This window comes from Bison bison, unplaced genomic scaffold (assembly GCF_000754665.1).
Source record: "Bison bison bison isolate TAMUID 2011002044 unplaced genomic scaffold, Bison_UMD1.0 scf7180017864452, whole genome shotgun sequence".
Lineage (NCBI taxonomy): Eukaryota > Metazoa > Chordata > Mammalia > Artiodactyla > Bovidae > Bison > Bison bison.
Genome location: NW_011495014.1, coordinates 9,957,591 through 9,982,047, shown reverse-complemented (window position 1 = coordinate 9,982,047; position 24,457 = coordinate 9,957,591). Strand labels below are relative to the sequence as shown.

Below are 24,457 nucleotides of genomic sequence, written 5' to 3'. Positions count from 1 at the left end.
GATTTCTCAACAGGAACTCTACAAACCAGAAAGGAATGGCATGATATATTTAAAGTGATGAGAGGGAAGAACCTATAACCAAGAATACTCTACCCAGCAAGACTCTCCTTCAGCTTTGATGGAGAAATCAAAAGCTTTCCAGACAAGCAAAAGTTAAGAGAATTCAGGACCACCAAATCAGCTTTACAACAAATGATAAAGGACTGTTTCTAGATAGGAAACACAAGAGAAGGAAAAGACCCACAGAAAGTAAACCCAAAACAGTTAAGAAAATGGTAACAGGATCATACATATCAATAATTATCTAAAATGTAAATGGATTAAATGCACCAAAAAACACAGACTAGCTGGGTGGATGAAAACATGTGCATATATGTACACTTACCACTGACCCCTTGAATTGTATGTAATTATTTTATACAGTTAGGTTAATCATGTTCCCATTATGGCTTGCAACTGTACTTTTAACTTTTATCTGGCTATTGATTTGTGAAAACTGACAAATATCTTTTACTATTGTGATTATGTAACTATTACTCACTTAATACCACTGTATCATGATTGGTCAACAGAAAAATAATAGACCTCTATCTCACCAAAGCTAGGATCTAATAGAAAAACCTGTAATCACTTTTTAAAATCAAGATAATACTAGAATTATCTTGAAATTTTTTAAAAAATACAAATGCTCAGGTATTGCTTTTCTCCAAAGCTTCAGGTGTTTCTAATGAGCAGTCATGTTTAAAAGCAACCAGACTGTATGAGAATCTTTTACTTTTATCTAGCTTGTTTCACTTTTTCTATTTCATATTCAGTGCTCTCATTTCATTTAGCTTATGTTCTCAATTTCTCCATCTCTTTTTTTCATGTTCTTTCTCAAGCCTTCAGCAAGTGTAGTAGAAAAGCTTTTGTATACATATATATATAAATATGTATAATATAAATATTTTAGAAAAGTTATGAATTTTTGCCTAACAAAATATTATGACATTTTGATTCCATTTGTCTTAGTGTAAATAGAATGGTAGATTTCTAATTAAAAATAGATATGCAACAAAAATTTACTGTATAGCATAGGGAATTATAGTCAATATCTTGTAGTAATCTATGATGGAAAATAATTTCAAAAATAATATGTGTTTTGTATAACTGAATCAACCTTGCTGTGAACCTGAAACATTGTAAGCCAACTATACTTCAATAAAATATATATATTTTAAAAAAGATTAGTATTCAAAATAGATGTCACAACATAAGAGTCCACTTTGCTATTAAAGGGCTGCAAATCTGTTTCTGAGTTTCTTCAATAGCAATTCAAAAAAGGAAACACCATCTGTTATACAGTTTAAGATAGAAACACAAACCCAATGCTTTGGAAAGGGACGTCAGTTGTTTAGACTGACGTCTATAGGAATTATTTCCCCTAAGGTCTTTATAGAGATGATTCCATGAAACATAATCACATGGTAAGTTTCAAACAGCTGTTTCATAATGCTCCTCAATATAGATCAACAGCTAAAACTTAACCCAGAAAAAGCGGAAGTCAGAAAATCAGGGGATAAACTAATGTTACATGTTATACACATGTCCAATGCTCTGGATTACAAAAAATAATACATAAAAATAATTGGGAAAAGAATATATCAAGGATGTACATTGTCACCCTGCCTATTTAACTTATATGCAAAGTGCATCATGCAAAATGCCGGCCTGGATGAATCACATGCTGGAATCAAGATTGCAGGGAGAAATATCAACAACCTCAGATATGCAAATGATACCACTCTAATGGCAAAAAGCAAAGAGAAACTAAACAGCCTCTTGATGAAAGTGAAAGAGTGAAAAAGTTGGCTTAAAACTCAATGTTCAAAAAACTAAGGTCATGGCATCCAGTCCCATCATTCCATGGAAAATAGCTGGAGTAACAAATGGAAACAGTGACAGATTTTATTTTCTTGGGCTCCAATGTCACTGCAAATGGTGACTGCAGCCATGAAATTAAATATGCTTGCTCCTTGGAAGTAAAGTTATGACAAACTGAACAGCATATTAAAAAAACAGACACATCACTTTGCCAACAAAGTTCTGTACAGTCAAAGCTATGGTTTTCCCAGTAGTCAGGTACAGATTTAACAGTTGGACAATAAAGAAGGCTGAGCACCAAAGAATTGATGCTTTCAAACTGTGATGCTGGAGAAGACTGTTGAGAGTCCCTTAGACAGCAAGGAGATCAAACCAGTCTACCCTAAAGGAAATCAACCTTGAATATTCATTGGAAGGACTGATATCGAAGCTGAAGCTCCAACACTGTGGCCACCTGATGTGAAGAGCCGACTTGCTGGATAAGTCCCTGATGCTGGGAAAAATTAAGGGCAGGAGGAGAAGGGGGCAACAGAGGATGAGATGGCTGGATGGCATCATTGACACAATGGACATGAATTTGAGCAAGCTCCAGGAGATAGTGAAGGACAGGGAAGCCTGGTGAGCTGCATTCCCTGGGGTCACAAAGAGTCATACATGACTTAGAGACTGAACAATAATATCATTGGGACATATATTTAATATACCTAGACTGAGCAATTATTGTGCCCCAAATATAATAAATGCTTTGCCTGCATTTTCTTAGTTAAGCTTCATAACAATCTTATGAGGAAAGTATTCTGATTTCCCCCATTTTATAATTTAGAAAAATGAAGCTGAGAGAAGATATGGAACTACACTTGTTCAAGGTTGTACTGCTAGTACATGGCAGGGCTGGGATTAAAACTCAGTACCATGTTTCTGGATTTTACACTTCCTAGAACATCTCCTATGAATGTATTAAAATTAAAACTGATCCATACTGAGTACACACCTTGACAGTTTTAGCCTAAAAACTTATAAAAAATAGATGGCATGGTTATTCAGATTTCACTACAGTTTTCATAAGACATCTGTTTTTCAAGTCATGTAATATCTGATAACCCTCATGATAAACTAATGTGGGCTCTGTCCAGCTAACTAACTTGTTCAACAGTTTTGTTAACAATGTTGTAGAGAGTACAGAGAAATAAATGACAATTTGAGTTTTGGAAAGGTGACCTTAAGCCTTCTCACAATAGTCACTGCTGAGTGAGAGAGGGTGGTTGTTAAGCTACTACTAATTTATGACAATAAAACTCTGTTCTCTACATTTATAAAAGAAAAAAACATAAATAAGCATTTTGTTGAGAAGAGGGGAACATTTACTTCCCACTCTTTCAGGAATAAGATTTCTGGTCTGTATTCTCCCTTCTTTGCTTAGCAGAAAAGGAATGACATGTGACTGTAAAGTCTGGGGAAGACACTGGGCCATGTGGCTCAGCCTCTCCTGGATTTTCCTTTTTTCTGATCTGCCCTTGCAGGCAAAGTATGAAGTGGTACATTCCACCCAAGAGCAGGTAAGCAAGTTGACTGCAGTTCTACAGTCCTCTTATCTAGTGTGTCTACTCAGTATTTCTCTTATTAGTTTTCCACTCAAGAAGAAAAAAGGGTGTTCTTTTTGAACTCAACTTTTAACAATGATGGCCATTCTCAAACTGATTTCCAAAGAATTCTAACTACTAGAACAGAGAATTTTTGGAAAGAGGCAGCCTCCATTTGGATTACAAAGACAGACTCTTCCTGCTGGAATAGAATCTAATTCATAAAATATTAATTTTATCTGGCTGGATCAAGAGAAGCAAGCAGGAAACAAAATACAAATTCTGCTAAGGGACTAGAGGAAAATGAACAGAGGAGAGATGTGGAGGAAGATGGAGAGAAAAAGTTCCTACACATTTTGCTGGATGACATATGATTCTATCAGAGCCCTGAGAGCTAATGAAATGTGTGAAACAGATATGAGAATCTATGTACTTTCCACTAATCCAATATCAAAGAGATATTCGTAAATGTAAAAGAATGCCACTTTTCTATGTTTGGTTTTATTTCTCCTAAGGAAAATGATCTGTTAATATGCAATGAGTTTATTATTATTGTTTTTAAATAAATTAAAAATGTTTTAGAATCTCCTTAGCTTTATTTTCTGTAAATAGCAATATACGTAACCCTTACATGTTGAGCAAAAGCTCTTTGGAGGAGTCCTCAATAACTTAAGAGGGTCAAGGAATCCTAGGACCAAAAAGCAATGAGAACTACTGTCCTAAACGATGATTCAATGTCTTTACTTCACCCATTTTCCACAGCCAAGAAATGTGTTAGACATGCTTTAAAAGTTTCAATAGTTCTCCTAAATCTACGACATGAAAATTGTAATGATATCCTCTATCATCTCTTCCCTGGTGACTGAGCTGGTAAAGAATCCACCTGCAATGTGGGAGACCTGGGTTCAATCCCTGGATTGGGAAGATCCCCTGGAGAAGGGAAAGGCTACCCACACCAGTATTCTGGCCTGGAGAATATACAGATATAATATCTGTATATACAAATTCTAAACTGCTTTTTACATGGTCAGCCCAAATCTATACCCTATACAACTTCCTTTCTGTCCTACACTGTACAACACTTTCTGTCCTACAATCCTATTCTGTTCATTTATTTTTTTCTTGTCTAGTTACTTATACTCACATGTATTTTTATCCTAATGGCTTTTTCCCACTGACTCCCTCTTTATCATATGTATCCATTCTATCTTACCAATGACTTTTAGTCACAAATGGAATCTATCATTGACCAGCTAACTGGTTATCTATCCATTAATCAAGTATGATTTAAGCATCTCTCAATTCTAAAAATTAAATGTTTATACTTCACTAATTTACATTTCCAACCCATTCGCCTGCTTATATATTTATCCAAATAAACTAAAAATAAAAACATCCAGAAGAATATTTGAATGTGGCCTAGAACAGCACCACATTCCAAAAGCAGTTAATAATGTAAAACTCCACTTATCCAGAATGACTTGGGAAAGGTACATTATTCTAGTTGATATAATGGGTTAATTAAAATTCACATATACAGGGCTTCGCTGGTGGTCCAGTGGTTAAGAATCCACCTTGCAAAGCAGGGGACACTGGTTTGATCCCTGGATCAGAAAGCTCCCACATGCTGTGGAGCAACTAAGCCTGTGTGCTGCAACTACCGAAGCCCTCACATCCTAGGGCCTGTGATCTGAGACAAGAGAAGCCACTGCTATGAGAAGCCCCGTGCACTCTAACCAGACAGTAGCCCCCGCTTGCCAAAATTAGACAAAACCTACACGCAGCAATGCTGCTGCTGCTGCTGCTGCGTCACTTCAGTCGTGTCCGACTCTGCGACCCCATAGACAGCAGCCCACCAGGCTCCTCTGTCCTTGGGATTCTCCAAGCAAGAATACTGGAGTGGGCTGCCATTGCCTTCTCTACATGCAGCAATGAAGCACAGCCAAAAACTAAAAACAAATTTTTTAAAGATTCATGTATGTACACAAGTTAATAAAAAACAGGAATGCTATAAAGTGAACTTAACACAGAAACATTATTGAGCATCACTTGACACTTCTGTAATTCAGAGGGTAAGGGCACATTAAGATCTTGCAGTGTTTATCACTATGAACATCAAAAATCAGAACAGAGAAGTAAAACAACTTCAAGGGCACAAACACTGTCTTATAGTTCCTTTTATATGCTCTATTGCAAGTGGCAGAGAACTGGGCATATAAGAAAGCCGTAAACACTTGAATTTCATACATAACCAATTTGTTATTAACTTCTTAAGAAAGAATGCAAAATGTATCTTCCAAAAACAGTAAGAGGAAATTCAACTTTGCAGTAATTTCAATCCTAGGCTAAAGGAGAATTTTTAAAAATACTTTTTGATGATGAACTATTAATATTTTCATGAGTTTTTCACATTAAAATAATGGCAATGTATCTAATTAGGTGGCTGATTATTTGTCAAGGATTGGAACATATGGAGGAAAGAACTATCAGGCTTGGTCCAGAACACTTCAAGTACAGGTTAGAAGCTTAAATATCTTGGCTGGAGCCAAAACTGCTGCAAAGAGACATGAATGAGGGTTTGACTGCTACGGCCTATGTGATCACATTGGAAAGATCGGAATAATGCTGCTGTGTACTAAACCAATAGCTTCACAAATTAAAGCTTTGAAAAATAAAAGCCAAGACAAAATTTTCAACAGAGACCTAGAAATCATAACTGACATGGCATACCTGAAAAATAACCAAATAAAAATTCTAGAATCAAAAAATAACCAAAAATCAACAATTCTTCAATGGACCACTTTAATAGCACATTAGATAAAACTAAGGAGTGAATAAGTAAAGATGAAACCATTCAGAACAAAGCTCAAGCAAAAGAATAAAAAAATACAGAAAAGAGAACAAGAGACAAGTTTACAGTGAGAAGGTATTTTGTGCATTTAGAGTGCCAGAATTGGAGAGAAAAGGACAGAGGCAATATTGGAAGAGATAATGAATAAGAATTTCTCCCCAAAGTGATAGTCTACGAGTTTAAGAAGTTCATTAAATTCTAAGCAAACTAAGCAAAAAGAAACCCATATCTAGATACAAAGTAAATGTGCAGAAAACTACAAGATAAAATGTGTGAGCAGCCAGTGAAAAAAATATGAATTACCTCCAAAAAGCTACAGTTAGTTAGAATAAAACTGACTTCTCTATAGCAATACAAAAAAACAGTATGTCCTAAGTTGTATTTATCCCAACAAAGCAAGACTGGTTTAACATGTATAAACCAGATTTATAAAAATCAGCATAATTTATGACACTAATAGGATAAAGAAGAAAAATCATATGATCTCAAAAGATGCATGAAAAATCATTTGATGAACTATAATACCTATTAATGAAAAAAAAATCTTACAAACTAGAAGAAACAGAAGAGCTAATAAAGCTTATCTCCTAAAACCTACAGTGATCACACTTAATGAAAGCTTTCCCTCTGCAAAATACGTCAGACAAGGTTTGCTATATCACTGTTTTCATTATCCTGGCAGTGTTAGCCAGTTCAGCAAAGTGAAGTGAAGTCAGTCGTTCAGTCACTATGCAGTCCATGGAATTCTCTAGGCCAGAAAACTGATGTGAGTAGCCTTTCCCTTCTCTAGGGGATCTTCCCAACCCAGGGATCAAACCCAGGTCTCCTGCATTGCAGGTGGATTCTTTACCAGCTGAGCCACAAGGGAAGGCAAGAATCAAAAAGGAAGAGACAAAAACATCATTAACACAGGGTATGATTTTAGATACAAAAAATTCAAAATTAGAATCTTCACAGAAAACTCAATTGTCTTTCCATATATATTTCCCTATATTAGCCACATCTTTTATAATAGCAACAAAAAAGAGCCTGGAATAAATCTAACAAAAGATGAGGAAGATCTCTCAGTTCAGTCGCTCAGTCATGTCTGACTCTTTGCAACCCCATGAATCACTGCACACCAGGCCTCCCTGTCCATCACCAACTCCCGGAGTTCACCCAAACTCATGTGCATCGAGTCGGTAATGCCATCCAGCCATCTCATCCTCTGTTGTCCCCTTCTCCTCCTGCCCCCAATCCTTCCCAGCATCAGGGTCTCTACAGAGGGTGACAAATAAACTATCTTCTACTGAGAGATATTATCAAGGGAAGTCAAAAGACAAGTGAAAAAATATGCCACATTCATGGGTTGGAGACTCAATACCATAAAAGACATCAATTCTCCCCAAATTTATCAAACTCAATACAATCCCAGTCAAACTCCAAACAGGTTTTTTTGTGTAGCGGGAGGAACTGGAGAGACAGTATGACAAACTAACTCTAAAACTCACATGAAAGTGTCAAATGTCAGGAAAAGTCAAGTTATAAAGCCTCAAAAATACAGAAAGATATTAGAGCAAGGGTAAACAGAACAGAATAATAGGTTGTGAAAAATACCCACACATATATGATCACTGACTTCTGACAAGGTGGGATATTAAAATGGTGAAGAAAAGATTATCTTTTCACTTTGTACTGGGACAACTGGATACCCATATGGAAAGAAATTAAATTGGATTCCTATCACATACCACTGGAGGAGGAACTGGCAACCCACTCCTGTATTATTACCTGGAGAATCCCATGGACAGAGGAGCCTGGCGGGCTGCTGTCCACAGGATCACAAAGAGTTAGACACGACTGAAGCAAATGAGCACAACCACTTCACATACCATACACATCAGAGTCACTCAACCACTTGGAAAACAAACACAATAGTGAGTAAAGGAAGCCAGACACAAAATAATTCATATTGTGTGATTGGTTTTAGATCAATTCAAAAGGAAAAGGCAATGCTGCACATGACCTAAGGCACTGTCATCAGAAAGCAGACTTGGAAGAAGAGGAATTCGAGGGAAACCAACAATGTTCTATTTCTTGACCTGGGTAAGCAGCTCCAAGTTTGCAGTACAGTGATTTATCAAGCTATTCTCTTACGTTTTATGTACTTTTCTGTAAGTCTACTGTATTTCATACCTAAATGGTTTAAGGGAATTAAACAGCTTACCCTGAAACTAACATCTGCCCATCATGAGAAAAAGCACAAGCCAGAACAGGAGCACAGTGTCCGGTCAGCGTACTTTTATATTTTAATTCAAAACCTGCAAATAACAAGGTGAGAAAAATTAGCAAGCTGATTGTGCTCAGAATTTATTTTTAAGTAAAAACTATTTTATTTGTTCAATAAAATCTTGGAATGGTTAAAGGACACAAAGATGGAAAAAAAAAAAATCCTGCACTGTGATTAAGTGGTTTCAAAAGTTCAGTAACAGGTAAAGAAAATGGTGGGGTCAGCAAACACTAGATAGGATTAAAATCAAATTATTTTTAAATTAAAAAATTCTAAACTCTATAAAATACATAAGATTTTAAACGAATCAAAATTTTAAACTATACTTCAATCTTAGTATCCTAAACACACACACACACCAATTGCCCAAATGCCTAAAAAGAATCAAATGCCTGTAGTTTGAAATATCTGGATTAAGATATCTTTTCACTTCACAAATTAAAAATAGTAATTTATATATCTTAAAACTCCAATATATCCTATAAAGTCCCAACAAAGTATGGTAGCAAAAAATGCTTTTTATGCTTTCCATAATTACTGAAAAGGAATATCACAACTCTTTCAAAGATAAGCCAAGGGAATTCAATGTATTTTAGTGACTATATAAAAAATTAATCACTAAGAAGTTGATCTGGGGATAAAAGGAATTAAGTGAAATCTGTAATTTTCTTTGATAAGACCTAATAAGAACTTTGAAGTGTTAATGGCTCTTGGATAGACAGCATTTAACTAAACAAAAATGTCATGGAACAGGTAAAAGCTTCAATAAAAAATATGTTTATCTCACTTTATTATTAAATATATATTTTATTTCTATTCAAAATAGATTATGTTTTTACTCAGGAGAACAGATGTAGGCATTCAAGGGACTGAACAATAATTAGGCACATACAGATTAGTGAATAGACACAATCAAAAAAAATATTAACAAACTGCAAAACAACTGAAGATTTAATAAAATAAACTTGCAATAAGATCCTACGAACTGGTCACATTCTCAAGTATAAGACCCATTTGTCTTGTCTACTCTTCCCTACAAACAAGCAATTAAGATTGGGTGCAAATGCTAAATGTTTTATTAAAAGGCTCTAACTGCACGTTTATAAACTGTTTTTCATAGAGTCGGTGTAAAAACATTTTCCAGACAATGTAGGAGAAGCTTTATTTCTGAACAATTACTAAAGATATGTTGTACTGAGAACATCCACATACATGACTATATTTATGGTTCTTTATAGAGAATTTTTACTTTGATATTAAAAGAGGTAGGATAAACCAGAGAAGTAACAGAACTCTTCTTAGCAGCTGTCACTGAAAACATTAAAAGAATTACTGTATGTACTCTAATAGGCAATAAAGTAACCAATTTCCACAAAAAGAAATGTTTTTCCTGGTAACAGACCCTTCTCTATACACGAGCAAAATGACAAAGATTCTCTTGACCAAACTACCCTTGGCTCTTCTAAGTGGCCTCCTGGATCAGGCCTTGACCTGGGCCAACAAAGACTTAAATTAACATGGTGTCTAACAGTTTAAGGCTGCATTCCTAGCATGATCCCAGTCCCCTTAAAGTTGGGGACTAGGAAAATTCAAGGCTGCCAAAAGAATTTACTCTTTATTCCAGCCAATCCCTGAAGATAAAGCTTCTGTCTCCCTGCTTCTGTGAGAGGGGAGGAGCCTAACTTTCCTAAGCGCCCATTAGCAAATCCAGACGAGTTTCACATGGATCAATTCCCAGATTCCTGCTTTTTATAATTTTGTCATTTGCTAGATGCTACACAGGTCCCATTTACCTGCTCTTTATTCCCTCTTTAAAATACAGTCACCTCTGTATAAACTGAAGTTGAGTTCAGTTCATGCTGGACTTTCTTCCCTACTGCAATAGTACATTACTGATTATAATCTGGCCCACCACTTTAACTAATGTTCAACTTGATCTGACAGTGACTTTATAAACAATGAAACACAATGCATGATTTAGTTGCCACTTATTAGGTGACAATATTTTTAGGCATCTGAAGCAAGATGGCCAACTGATCATATAATTTCAGAGTTCCCGTAAAAAGATAATGAAAGAATTAATAAAAACATAAATTCACATCAATGAAGAAAAGGGGAAGGGGGGGAAATGTCATCAGGAAATGAGAAACTGAAACCAATTTTGGGAAGGCAGATGCAAATTAATCAATGAGGAAGTATAGAGAAGTAACACAGAGTGCAAAATTGAGGGGGCTACAGTCAAGAAGCAAGCCAGCTTTCTCTAGAAAACCCCAAAAGACTTAGGACTTATTAACAGTCAAGGAAAAGGAAAGTCAGAATGATACAGACACGAAAACATAAAAAATTTACTGAAGGTCTGTTTATGAAACATTAACTATCTCCCATCCCTCTCTGACCACCTCACCCATAGTATGCTGCATGAAAGCCAGATGCTTCTCCCCAGGAAGAAGTAAAACAATGACTAGGGAGCTCCCCGGTACCTCCAGGGCAACACAGACACCCACATCCTCCAATCCCCAACCCTCTCCCAATAAGGGCCAAGAGTCCGCCTCTTTATCCGAAAGGGAAACCAGCAAAAACAAAACACCACCGTGTGTACAGAGGCTCTAAAGTTCTTATTGTTTAATTCTTGAAAGTAAATGGGATACGAAGGATCATCAAGCAGTTAAAGAAGGTAACCACATGAAAGAGATCAGGATAAACAAAAAAGGGCCCAAGAGCAAACAAAGTTGATCAGGAAACAAAAGAGAAATTAAAACCAAAACAAAAAGCCTCTAATTGGTATCCTGAGAATTTGGAGAGGATCCTGCATTCATAAAGTAAATGGAGGACACTAAGAAAAGGAAACAAAAAAGATAAGTTTTTTGAAACTGAAAGTATTATTGATGGGATTAAAATTTTCAAAAAAAGGTTAAAAGATAAAGCTAAGGAATTTTCTCCTATGATAGGAAAAAGACAGAGATAAATGTGGGAGCGGGGGGAAAAGACATAGGAAATCAAGTCAGGAGCCTACCACTCAACTAATGGGAATATAAAAAGAGAAGTGGAGAAGAAATTAAAGAATTAGCATAAATGAATACCAAATTAGCATAAAGAAATACCAAAAATGAAAGACATAAGCTTTCTGATGGTAGAATCACCCGAAATAAAATTACAGTGCAATTCATGTTGATATTTGACAGAAAACAACAAAAGTCTGTAATTATATTTCAATTAAAAAGAAAAAAAGGTACAGTGCATAGTGGAAACACCCACACAAGTTCCAAAAACTAACTACACTGAGTAAATTTAAAACATAGTATAAAAAATATTTATGGACATGGAAAACCATCAAAAAAAAAAAAAAAAACTGAAAACAGAACAAGTACAAAGTGGAATTTCTTCTGGTTAAGCAGGAATGTGTGTAGTGGTAATGACAAGGTCATCATCAGTAGTGTGCATACAATTTCTAAATCATGTGTATGTATTACTTTAATTAAAAGTTCTTAAAATATATTTTTATAATCCCATTTTGATATCTAGAGAACCTTAAGTTAAAAAATTAATTTAAACAGAAACTTTACCTGCATCACAAAATTCAGTTTAGAGAACTACTAGGTGAATACATACCTAAGATATGGATAAAAGAAATAACCCAAATTTTGATCTGGCAATCTTGACCACATGATGCCAACTGAAAGAACTGAAGACCTCGTTCTCCACCTAAAAATGTAAATTTGTTAAAATAAATGTACAAGAATTGATAAAACATTTTAACCAAAAAATTTTCAACTTTAGACTGAGATCTGTTAATATATTCATTTAACCATATTCACAAGCAATATTAAATATATTAATTAATTTATACCATAAACTGAAATGTCAAAGAATATCTTTTAAACAAGATTCTTCAAAAGATTATGACTCTAGCCCCTGAAGTTGTGACAACAAAACATCTTTTTATTTACCTTCCACTAAAGATATAACAAAGCTAGTGGAGGTGATAGAATTCCAGTGGAGCTATTTAGAATCCTGAAAGATGATGCTATGAAAGTGCTGCACTCAATATGCCAGCAAATTTGGAAAACTCAGCAGTGGCCACAGGACTGGAAAAGGTCAGTTTTCATTCCAATCCCTAAGAAAGGCAATGCCAAAGAATGCTCAAACTACTGCACAATTGCACTCATCCCACACACTAGTAAAGTAATGCTCAAAATTCTCCAAGCCAGGCTTCAGCAATACATGAACCATGAAATTCCAGATGTTCAAGTTGGTTTTAGAAAGGCAGAGGAACCAGAGATCAAATTGCCAACATCTGCTGGATCATCAAAAAAGCAGGAGTTCCAGAAAAACATCTATTTCTGCTTTATTGACTATGCCAAAGCCTTTGACTGTGTGGATTACCACAAACTCTGGAAAATTATGAAAGAGATGGGAATACCAGACCACCTGACCTGCCTCTTGTGAAACCTGTATGCAGGTCAGGAAGCAACAGCTAGAACCGGACATGGAACAACAGACTGGTTCCAAATAGGAAAAGGAGTAGGTCAAGGCTGCATATTGTCACCCTGCTTATTTTACTTGTATGCTGAGTTCAGTTCAGTTGCTCAGTCATGTCCGACTCTTTGTGACCCCATGGGCTGCAGCACACCAGGCTCCCCTGTCCATCACCAACTCCCAGAGTTTACTCAAACTTATGTACATCATGCAAAATGCCAGGATGGATGAAGCACAGCTGGAATCAAGATTGCCATTATCAATAACCTCAGATACGCAGATGACTCCACACTTATGGCAGAAAGGTAAAAGGAACTAAAGAGCATTTTGATAAAGGTGAAAGAGGAGAGTGAAAAAGTTGGCTTAACTCTTAACGTTCAAAAAACTTGAGATCACAGCATCCGGTCCCATCACTTCATGGCAAATAGATGGGGAAACACTGGCAACAGTGACAGATTTTATTTTGGGGGCCTCCAAAATCACTGCAGATGGTGACTGCACCCATGAAATTAAAGGATGCTTGCTCCTTGGAAGAAAAGCTATGAAACCTAGACAATGTATTAAAAAGCAGAGACATTACTTTGCTGACAAAGGTCCATCTAGTCAAAGTTATGGTTTTTCCAGTAGTCATGTATGGATGTGAGAGCTGGACCATAAAGAAGGCTGAGCACCAAAGAACTGATGCTTTTGAACTGTGGTGTTGGAGAAGACTTTGGAGAATTCCTTGAACTGAGGAGATCAAACCAGTCAATCCAAAGGGTAATCAACCCTGAATATTCATTGGAGGGACTGATGTTGAAGCTGAAGCTCCAATACTTTGGCCATCTGATACGTAAGAGCTGACTCACTGGAAAAAACTCTGATCCTGGGAAAGACTGAAGGCAGGAGAAGGGGACGACAGAAGATGAGATGGTGGATGGCATCACCAACTCGATGGACATGAGTCTGAGCAAGCTCCAGGAGTTGGTGATGGACAGGGAAGCCTGACCTGCTGCAGTCCATGGGGTCACAGAGTTGGATATGACTTAGCAACTGAACTGAACTGATTACACAAGTAGGTCCTTCCAATGGAAAAGAATCAGGCTCAGTGGTAAAGAACCTGCCTACAATGCAGGAGAGGTGGCTTCAATCCCTGGGTTGGGAAGAACCCCTGGAGAAGGAAATGGCAACCCACTCCAGTATTCTTGCCTGGGAAATCCCATGGACAGAGAAGCCTGGTGCAGTACAGTTCAGGAGGTCACAAGAGTTGGACACAATTTAGGGAGTAAACAAAAACAATTACACAACTTAGGCAAAGTTATCAGTTAAATGAAGTGTTACCAAAAAAAAACAAAGAACAAAAAACCCCACTAGTTGTTATCCTATTTAGACAGAGTATCACTATCTACTCACTAGATAAGTTCCTAAATACTTGTGGGTAATGTAAATATTGATATCACCTACTTGATTTTTAAAGAATACTATCAAGTGTTTATTAGGCACTTGTTTGCATCTTTCTGTTAAGCATTTGACAGATATGACCTCTAACTCTTTACAGTTAGTCCTACAAGGCAGCAAACATGACCATCCCAAGTTCACAGTTGAGAGCTAAGGCCCAGAGAGGAAAAGCGAGGTACCTCAGGTCACACAGCAGGAAAAGGGTGAAACTGACAATCTTATCTATGTGGCATGTGGTACCTCACGCCCTTCACTGATACATTAAACATATATCTTGAGGGCCACTGTGTTCCAAGCACTGGTTTAATTGGAGGCTGGTGATTTTGACCTGAGAAAAGGTTGAATAGTTGAATCTGGCTTCTTCTGCAGTGAGTGCCTTGCCCTAGTTACAGTCCCCTGGATAGCAGACACTTGCTGAAGGGCCCAAAGACCATGCCTCTAGCAGAGGAAATACGAGTTTATAATCAGTCAGGGAAGATAAGGGGCTCCAAGGGCAGGAACTGGGGAAAGGCAAAAAGATGAGATTTGGGACTTCCCTGGTCATCCAGTTCACCAACTCAATTTTACATGAATTCCACCTAATATCACAAGTCAAAGGAAATTTTAGCACTCATATACAATAAAACTCAATTAAGAAACCTGAATACCTATCTTAAGATTGCACTCTGGTTTTGCAAATATTTAGTATGTGGTATTTAGTTCATACACCTAGGTATGTAAACTTTCCCTGTGGACTCCCTGTTTTATTGGAAGCACATATACTTTAAGATACAACAAATTAAATTTTCTTTCTCACTGAAAGTTTTTCTAACTGTAAGAGACTTTTCCACATTTCAATAGCATTTTTGTTTTTGTAGCACAGGTTCAGCCAAAGGGCATCCTTTCTCAGAGATCTTGATGGATATAAGTAATTCTCCATAATCTCTATAATCATTTAATGTTTTTAAGGCCAAAAAATGTACCCCAAAATCGCTGAGTAAAATATTTATGTGCTAGACCCAATTAAGAAAACTTTCCCCCATTGTTTCTAGACTAAATAAGATCCTTTGATGCTGATGCTGAAGTGTCTTTCAACAGTGAGAATTCAGCTAGAACACTGTAAAATTATAAAGTTTAAAATATGTCTGTGCTCAAGATCTAAATATTTTAAAATAGACTTTTCTTCAGGAAAAATATTTAAACTGTAGTAATAATCTAACCCAAACTCTATCACTTAAAAACTGGAGAGAACTGAATATTTATCCTCTAGCACACAAACTATTATTTTTCCATATTTGAGCAAAATGTCACAAAGGCAGAAGACTCAATTTGTCATAAGCATTTACAGATATTAACAGATACCAAATTAGGCAATAATAAGTTAAAAATTACATCTTCTGTCTTTTAAGAAAATACAATAGTTTCCACAAATTCCTCTAATAGTCACTTTAAAGCATATGTTGATCTGTTTCAGGGAATTTACACATAAGGTTAATATCCACTTTAACAGAAGTTAAACTAAAGAAATTACAGAAGGGAAATATCAGAACTATATTGAGAAATATACTTTGAAATATACTCTAAAGGCACAGTAGGGATGTGGGTAATATACTTACTTTAGAATCTCACCTAGAATTTTTGGCCTAGTGTAGTGAACCTTTCTAGAACCTGTCAGCTGCAAGCCCTCTGAAGACAGAAGAAGGATGTCCTTAACGTTAATAGCATTTAAAAAATGGGATTTTAATGAAAAATCTTTTCAGATAATTAGAATCAAAAAGGAAATCTAAATCTCCTGATGTTGATATAATCCAAAGATTCATTGAATGCCTATATGATTTTGGAGAAGGGGTCACAGAATGAAAGAAATGGTTCTTGCCTGTTACAAGCTGATCTTCTTAGAATAAAACATCATAAAACAATATGTTAAAAAATAAATCATCACAATTAAATTAGGTAGGGAGTTCAGTATAAGAATAGATTCATGAAAAGAAAACTGTTAATCTGCCATATGATATTAAAAAGGAAACAGAAACAAGAAAGTTCAACAAATCAATAAAAGGAATCTTTAATTTCAATCACCTAAATTTATGACAAAGAAGGCAAGACTATACAAAGCAGAAAAGACAGCCTCTTCAATTAGTAGTGCTGGAAAAACTGGACAGCTACATGTAAAGAATGAAATTAGAACATTTCCTAGCACCATACACAAAAATAAACTCAAAATGGATTAAAGACCTAAGGCCAGACACTGTAAAATAGAAAACTCTTTAGTGGAAAACACAGGCAGAACAGGATCTTTTTTGATCCACTTCTTAGAGTAATGAAAATAAAGACAAAAATTAACAAATGGGACCTAATTAAACTTTAAGTCTTTTGCACAGCAAAGGAAACCATAAATAAGATGAAAAGACAACCCTCAAAATGGGAGAAAATATTTGCGAATGAAGCAACTGATAAAGGATTAATCAGAAAAATATACAAACAGGGGACTTTCTTGGTGGTTCAATGGCTAAGACTCCATACTCTCAATGCAGGGGGCACAGATTTAAGCCCTGGCCAGGGAATTAGACTCCACACGGTGCAAGTAAAAGGCCCTGCATGGCACAGCTAAAGATCTGACCCTGTGTGCCGCAACTGAGACCCTGCTCAGCCAAATACATACTTTAAAAAACAAAACATACACACAGCTCATGTAGCTCAATTAAAAAAACAAAAGCACAACCCAATCAAAAAATGGGCAGAAGACAGACGTTATCCAAAGAAAACATACAGATAGCCAATAAACACATGAAAATATGCTCAACATCACTATTAGAGATATGCAAATCAAAACTACAATGAGGTACCACCTCACACCAGTCAGAATGGCCATCAATAAAAAAATCTACAAACGATAAATGCTGAAGAGGATGTGCAGAAAAGGGAACACCCCTATATTGGTGGGAGTGTAAATTTGTACAGCCACTATGGAGAAGAGTATGGAGATTCCTTAAAAAACTAAAAATAGAACTATCTTATGACTCGAGCATCCCACTACTGGGCATATACCCTGAGAAAACTATAATTCAAAGACACATGCACCCCAGTGTTCACTGCAGCACTAGGAACAATAGCCAGGACACAGAAACAACCTAAATGCCCATCAACAAAGGAATGGATAAAAAAGATATAACATGTGTGTACAGACACACACAATGGAATATTATGCAGTCACAAAAAAGGAATAAATCTGGATGATTTGTAGAGACGTGGATGGACTTAGAGACTATCATACAGAGCGAAGTCAGAAAAACAAGTATCATATTAATGCATATATGTGGAATCTAGAAAAATGATATAATCTTATTTGCAAAGAGAAAGAGACAGAAATGAAACATATGGACACCAAGTGGGGAATGGGGTTAAGAGGAGGGTAGGATGAATTGGGAGATTGGGATTGACATGTACACACTACTGATGCCATAGATAAAACAGGTAACTAATACTGTATGGCTCAGAGAACCCTACTCATTGCTCAGTTGTGACCTAAAGGAGAAGGAATTCCAAAAAAAGAGGGGTATATAGCTGATTCACTTTGCTGTATAGAAATGAACACTACATTATAAAGCAACTATATTCTAATTTTAAAAATTCTGCTTTTCAAAGCCTATTACACTCCAGGCACTGTAAATAAAATACATACAGGCCCAGCCTATGGAGCTTACAATCTCACAGGAAAAACACGATTAAACATAATTCATATAGATAACTATTTAATAAAACTTGTGATACTTCACTAAGTCCTACAAAAGAAAAATAAAGCATGTAATACTAAAGGACTATATCAAAATACTTCAGACCAAGTACAGGAGGTTAAGAGCAGAGGAAGCTCTTCTGAAGTGATTTTTTTTTTAACCTGAAATCTAAAGGATGAATAAAAGTGAACCAGGTAAAGGGTCCACATGTAAAACCCTCGGAAACGTCTTACAGACATTCAAGAAATGAAAGGAGGCCAGTGAGGCAAGCGAATGCATGAGGCCAAGTGTGACTTGTAATGAGACAGGGAAACAGAATATGGAAGGTACTTAAAGGCTGTGTGTTTGAAACTTGGTATTTTATCTTACCTTAATCATATTTTAACATGTCACTGATGGCTTTGAAACAGGGGAGTACCAAAGCCTGAGCTGTCACAAGATAGTGTTAAGAACTTGCTGCATAAGCCTACTGAACAGCTGAAGCACGACCAGCGCCAACTGCAATGGGACACAACATCCACCCCAGATTTCAAAGCCTTCATACCCCCCGTAAAATATCTTATTAATAATTTTAGGATCTTGAAATATTTCAGGTATATTGGGTAAAGTAAAATACATTACTAAAACTAATTTCATCTACTACTAGAAATTTTCAAATTTACACATGTAGCTCACATTATATCACTATAAGACAGCACTTGTCTGGAAGTAAGATTGAAGTAGCCAGAAGTAGAACGTCCATCCTAACACAGAAGATGAAAATAAAAGAAGCCAAATTCCCAATTCACTGTATTTATTGAAAACTAGGAGTCTACAGTCAAGAGTTGTTCTCTTCTTTTTCTAAAAACTGATCTACTAACAAAGGCTTTTTTAAGGTTACCTTTTGAAAGATTAAATAGTAAATGAAAAATGAAACTTGTTTTCAATTTTTATACTTCACATTTCTATTTGAATAAAAACATACAATGTTTCAAAAATCACAATGAAACCAATAGGTTTAAGGCCTCTACATTAGCAAACTCCAGGAATTCAGATCTACTGTATCAAGTTGTGTTAGCCCCTATGTATTTTCCCGAAGAATCTGGTTTTCCCAAAAAATATTTGTGATTTCATTTTGATCAAAAACATAAAGCAGAAGGATGAGTCCTTGAAGGGAATAAATTAAAAGATCTTGCTGTTTTACTAATGATGAAGTGAAAATGAGTAAATGAATGAAAAGTCACATATAAACTGCAAACAGGAATTACTAGTGCTTACAAGAGTAAAATAACTAACCAGGAACTGGTTGTGAAGAAAAGTCACAGCAGGTAATTCCAAGATCATGTGCTTTTTCACTGTGCAGACACCTCATTTTATCATCCCACACTGTTAAATCACCACATGAGGAGCCAGTGACAAAGAGGTTTCCAGGAGGAGAAAATGCACAGGCCACTAAGGAGCCATCCTTAACACTAGCACATCTGAAATAAAAGCAAAAGAAAGGGGAATTTTCATTTCAGAGCATCTTTTACTTTATATTACAGTCTCTAAAAGCAGCTTGATATAGTAAAAGAAAAGGATAAATGGCTAGAACTAGAGAGAAAGGGCAGTAGATGCCTATAGAAATAAAATATCCTTTATATTCTATAATGGAGAAGGAAATGGCAACCCACTCCAGTGTTCTTGCCTGGAGAATCCCAGGGACGGGGGAGCCTGGTGGGCTGCCGTCTGTGGGGTCACACAGAGTTGGACACGACTTAAGTGACAGCAGCATATGCTATAAACGGAGATAGGCTTGCTAAAAGTAAGAGAATTTAAACATTATCCTAACCAAATCAAAGTCTATTTATCGTCATACTCTTTTCATTAAAATATACAAAGTTTAACAAAATAGCAACACCAACAATATCAATTGAGTTCCAATTTTTTAAAAGATACAACTATTTTTTTTATTGAAAATCATGTTATTGGGGGTGAAAAGCACATCCAACATTTGTATTAAAATCACCTAGAAACAACAGTAAGGACTTTCATCTCACCTTCAGTTATAAACTCTTTATGTAAAGAAAATCCTGTGAACAACTTAAAATTATCTAGGGAAGATTAGGAAGCACTGGGCTAACAATAATTCATTATTTTATCAATTAGGAAAAATAACCTGTTAAAAATCCAACAACCCATGCAGTGTCCCATCCAGCACTTAAATCGACTGCAGTGTATCATTTTCACATAATTACATATAGTAGAAAAATAATGTTAGGGAGACAATTTACCAATTGGTTAACTGAAAAAGATTCCTTGGCCGACAGCTAAATTTCATTCACACAAAACAACTTAAAGGTATTCCATTCTCTGTCTTCACTTTAAACTGTTTATTAACGCCACTTAAAACATATTTTCTTCAACACAAAGACCAAAAATCTAAATGAACCATAGTTGTTTACCAGCTACCATCTGTGCTCTGAGTGTTGTTGGTGAGAGGTAGGGTGGGGGGAAGGCACATTAAGCTATTTTAATTGGTGACGTTTAAAAGTTTACAGTTTTTAATGTGATTAATGTCACTGAATTGTACACTTTAAATTTGTTAAAATATTATATTTTAGCATACTATATGTTTACAAATACATGATTTTAATACTAGGGAGTTGCAACACAACATTACCAGTGTAAATTCATTGATGTATTTTTATCCAAAAGCAGTTTTTCAGGTGATGTTTTTAAAGAAGTGGTAACACACAACACCATACTAATCACAAGGTTCCCTCTTCTGGGCTTGGTCAGTAATCCCAGTCAGGAAAGAGATGTGCAGGTGAGACTCACCTACAATTACTTTATTACTGAGAACACCTGAGCCATGCGTGACCAAAAAGCCAAAAATTACTAAGTTTTATTCAAAAAACTGTGTTTTTTTGGCCTATTAAAAAAAAAATCCATAAAGTTCTAACAAGATTAACCCTTTTTTACAAAAGAAAAAGTGGACATTTAAAAGACTCAGAGCCAAGCAAATCTACTTCAAGAATCATATTAAATATCTGTTTTATGACCTTCAGGAGACAGAGATCAAAGTATTTTTCCTTGAGATGTCTGAATTATCTACTTCAAGTCATCAAAAAAAAATTTTTGTAAACCTGGTAATAGGATTAAAAATGGAAAGGGTTTAAACATTCTTACCTATGTAACTTGTATGACTGTGCATTCCACAAAACAACAGTTCCATCAGATGCCCCTGATACCAAACAAGTGGAGTCTGGGGAAAATCGGCAAACTCTCACAGGGCTACCACTGGGCTGTTCCATCACTGCCAAAATCTGCCCGTTTTGAGTATCCCATAGGACAGTGGTACCATCTGTTGAACATGAAGCCAAAATATGTCCTGAAGGGGAGAAACAGCAGCAGTGGACAGCATAGGTGTGAAACTTCAATGGTGAGTATGGTACTTCGGTAAAGTCACTCAGGAAATATAGGCGAATTGTTTTGTCCAAGGCACAAGTAGCCAAGAGGGAAGAGGAGAAGGCACAGCAGTTGACATCATCATTATGATCTGCTAATGTGTGAATTAGTTCCACCATGTTCTTTACTGGAAAATATCCTGCAGTTTTTAGATAAACGTTACTTCATCCTAGGAATCAAATAAATACAACTCAAATCAATACAGAAGAGCCAAAATCAATTAAAAAACTTGCTCAACAAAAGCTTCTACATTCACATTTTTTAAAGACAATAAATTATACCTGGGCTAAGAATATTTGGAAAGAAATAAAGCATGTTAAGACTATAATCGCTGATGATAAACACACTCACCAGTGCCATACCAATAAAGTTCCGGAACTCCTGAAAAAGAACCTGGTCAAGTAACTTCAAACTGATTTGACAAAATTCTGGGTATTTATTTCACCTTTGAAGACTTCCCCTTTATGAACTGCTACTCAACACTGCCTCATTCCAGATTTGCTAATTTCAAAAAGATTTTCCACTACTTTAACAAACTCTTGCTGCTTCTTCCATAGAATGGAGCCAGAAGTACTGCTCACCTTTAAGATGTAGAACTATTAAAGTTAATTCATAAACCAAACAAAAGGTTTCCTTGTCAATTTAAGTGGTAGTGTTGAAAGCTATCATGTCATGGTACGCCATCTTGTATGACAAAGAATAAAAAGATATAAAGACTTGATGTGAAGAATTAATAAATCAAGGAAATTCAAAGAATGAGTGCCACCCCCTCCCCCCACCAAAAGTGGACTTAGCTGGTCTGCACCTAAGACCAAATTTATAAATTTAGAATAAAATCCAAACTCCTCACCAAGACTTACCAAACCCTGTATGATCTGGCTCTTGCCTATCTACTTCTCAGACCCCAACTACTTCCCCTTTTCTTCTCCCTCCCTTCTTTCCAGCCTCCCTAGTCAAAATGGTAAATTTCAATTTCAGTGTCCTTTTTCAGTGACTTTCCTAATCTAAAGTAGCTCTCTATAGGCTAGCACATCACCCTATTTTAATCATCAGTGTAGCAACTGCCACCAGCTGACACTATTCGTGGGTCTCCCCCTACTAAAATGTAAGCGCCAAAGCGGTTTCTCTTATTTCTGTATTCACAGCATGTAGAAGTGTTTGCACCTATTATGGTTAAATATTTGTTGAATTAACATTTTCCCCCAAATCTAGTTGAGTTCTAGCCGCCTTCAAACAGTATTTATGAATATAATATGAAATAACCAGAGAACTGTTAATAAAAATAAAGGTACTAACACTGAAAAAAAAAAGTGGAAAAATGATGTAAAACGAGGCAATAATCAGCCCTGAGGAACAGGTGTAACCTTGAATTGTAAAATTAATCTATTATTCTAATCTTATTTACAGAAATCTTTACAAATAAATGAAACAAGCCTTTTCCAACATTTCTGATGTCAAAAGTTCGGCCTCTTTTTCAAACTCCAACGAAGTCTAAAAAACAGACAGACCATCAAAACCCCTGGTATTTGCAGTGAAAACAAACCCAATCAGGTGGTCTTCTGGAGAAGTCCCAAATCTCAACTGTGCAAGTGCACAAAGATAATTTCCCAAACTTTTGCTTCCTCACCCTTCTGCCACTCAGCTTTCTGTGAAGTTCAAGGTCCTAGAATCTGAAGAGCAGGAACGCAATCAGCTGAAGTTCGTTTGGCTTGGGGTTGTGGGCGTCCACTGAGACCTCTGCCGACCCGCCAATCTCCCGGCAAACTGAATGAACTCGCCAGTGGGAACACTCGCATCCCTGTCTATCGCAAAGCCAACCCGAAATGTGCCAAGAATCCTACATAAAACCAGCGAGCGACTCCCCCACATCTACCTGGGGACCGAGGATTTGCTCAACTCCGAGAGCCGGTTGGGCTTCACTGGACCGAGCGACCCGCTGCAGGAACGCGGCCGGCGGGAAGCGCGGCCTTCCGGGGCGCGGGCACCGGCGCAAGGGATTGGGGGAAACTGGGACTTCCACTTCACGCCGTGAGGTGCCTCCGGCTCCTGGGCGTAGGCCGCACAACAATATCTCGCTCTGGTCAGTATCCTAGCCGGTCCCGGTCGCGCGCTTCGAACCAAACGCCGGGAAACCAAGGGTTTAGACACCCCGGCGGGCTGACCCGAGCCGCACTCCCGTACCTGCCACCGCTGCTGCTAAACTGGCCCTTGGGCACTGGTCCTTTCACGTCGAAGACCCAAAACGCCAGGGATCCGCCCTCAGGTGCGCTAAGAGCGCCAGGGGACACGTGACACGCAGGTGAGGCGGGCGTGGTTGGCGCCCGCGGCCGCTCAGAGGCAAAAGGACAGACCCCGCCCACCGGGGGGCGGACCGCGTCGCGGCGCATGCGCGCCCTTCCGCCCTGTGATGAGGCGGTCTGAATTCTGGCTCTAGAACTCATTTGGGAAGACTCTGATGCTGGGAGGGATTGGGGGCAGGAGGAGAAGGGGACGACAGAGGATGAGATGGCTGGATGGCATCACTGACTCGATGGACGTGAGTCTCAGTGAACTCCAGGAGTTGGTGATGGACAGGGAGGCCTGGCGTGCTGCGATTTATGGGGTCGCAAAGAGTCGGACACGACTGAGCGACTGAACTTAACTGATACTGGGAAAGAACCTTTGAAAAAGAAAGTGAAGTCACTGAGTCGTGTCCGACACTTTGCGACCCCGTGGACTGTAGCCTACCAGGCTCTTCCGTCCACAGGCTTTTCCAGGCAAGAGTACTGGAGTGGGTTGCCATTTCCTTCTCCAGGGGATCTTCCCAACCCAGGGATCGAACCAGGTCTCCCGCATTACA

The 24,457-nt window shown here is 37.2% G+C and overlaps 1 protein-coding gene across 2 annotated transcripts in view; it reads right to left on the bottom strand.

Moving 5' to 3' along the window:
* Positions 1-23,975, bottom strand: part of WDSUB1 (WD repeat, sterile alpha motif and U-box domain containing 1) — a 67,182-nt gene extending 43,207 nt beyond the window's left edge. Inside the window, exons 1-5 of one of the 2 annotated variants that reach the window (XM_010859003.1) lie at positions 23,800-23,975; positions 21,340-21,787; positions 19,465-19,649; positions 12,173-12,265; positions 8,501-8,594 (exon numbers count right to left, since the gene is read on the bottom strand). In XM_010859003.1, coding sequence (XP_010857305.1) covers positions 8,501-8,594; positions 12,173-12,265; positions 19,465-19,649; positions 21,340-21,737 — 770 coding nt within the window. In that variant the 5' untranslated portion in view covers positions 21,738-21,787; positions 23,800-23,975. The other variant, XM_010859004.1, reaches the window with a different exon arrangement.
* Between the last annotated feature and the right edge of the window lie 482 nt (positions 23,976-24,457).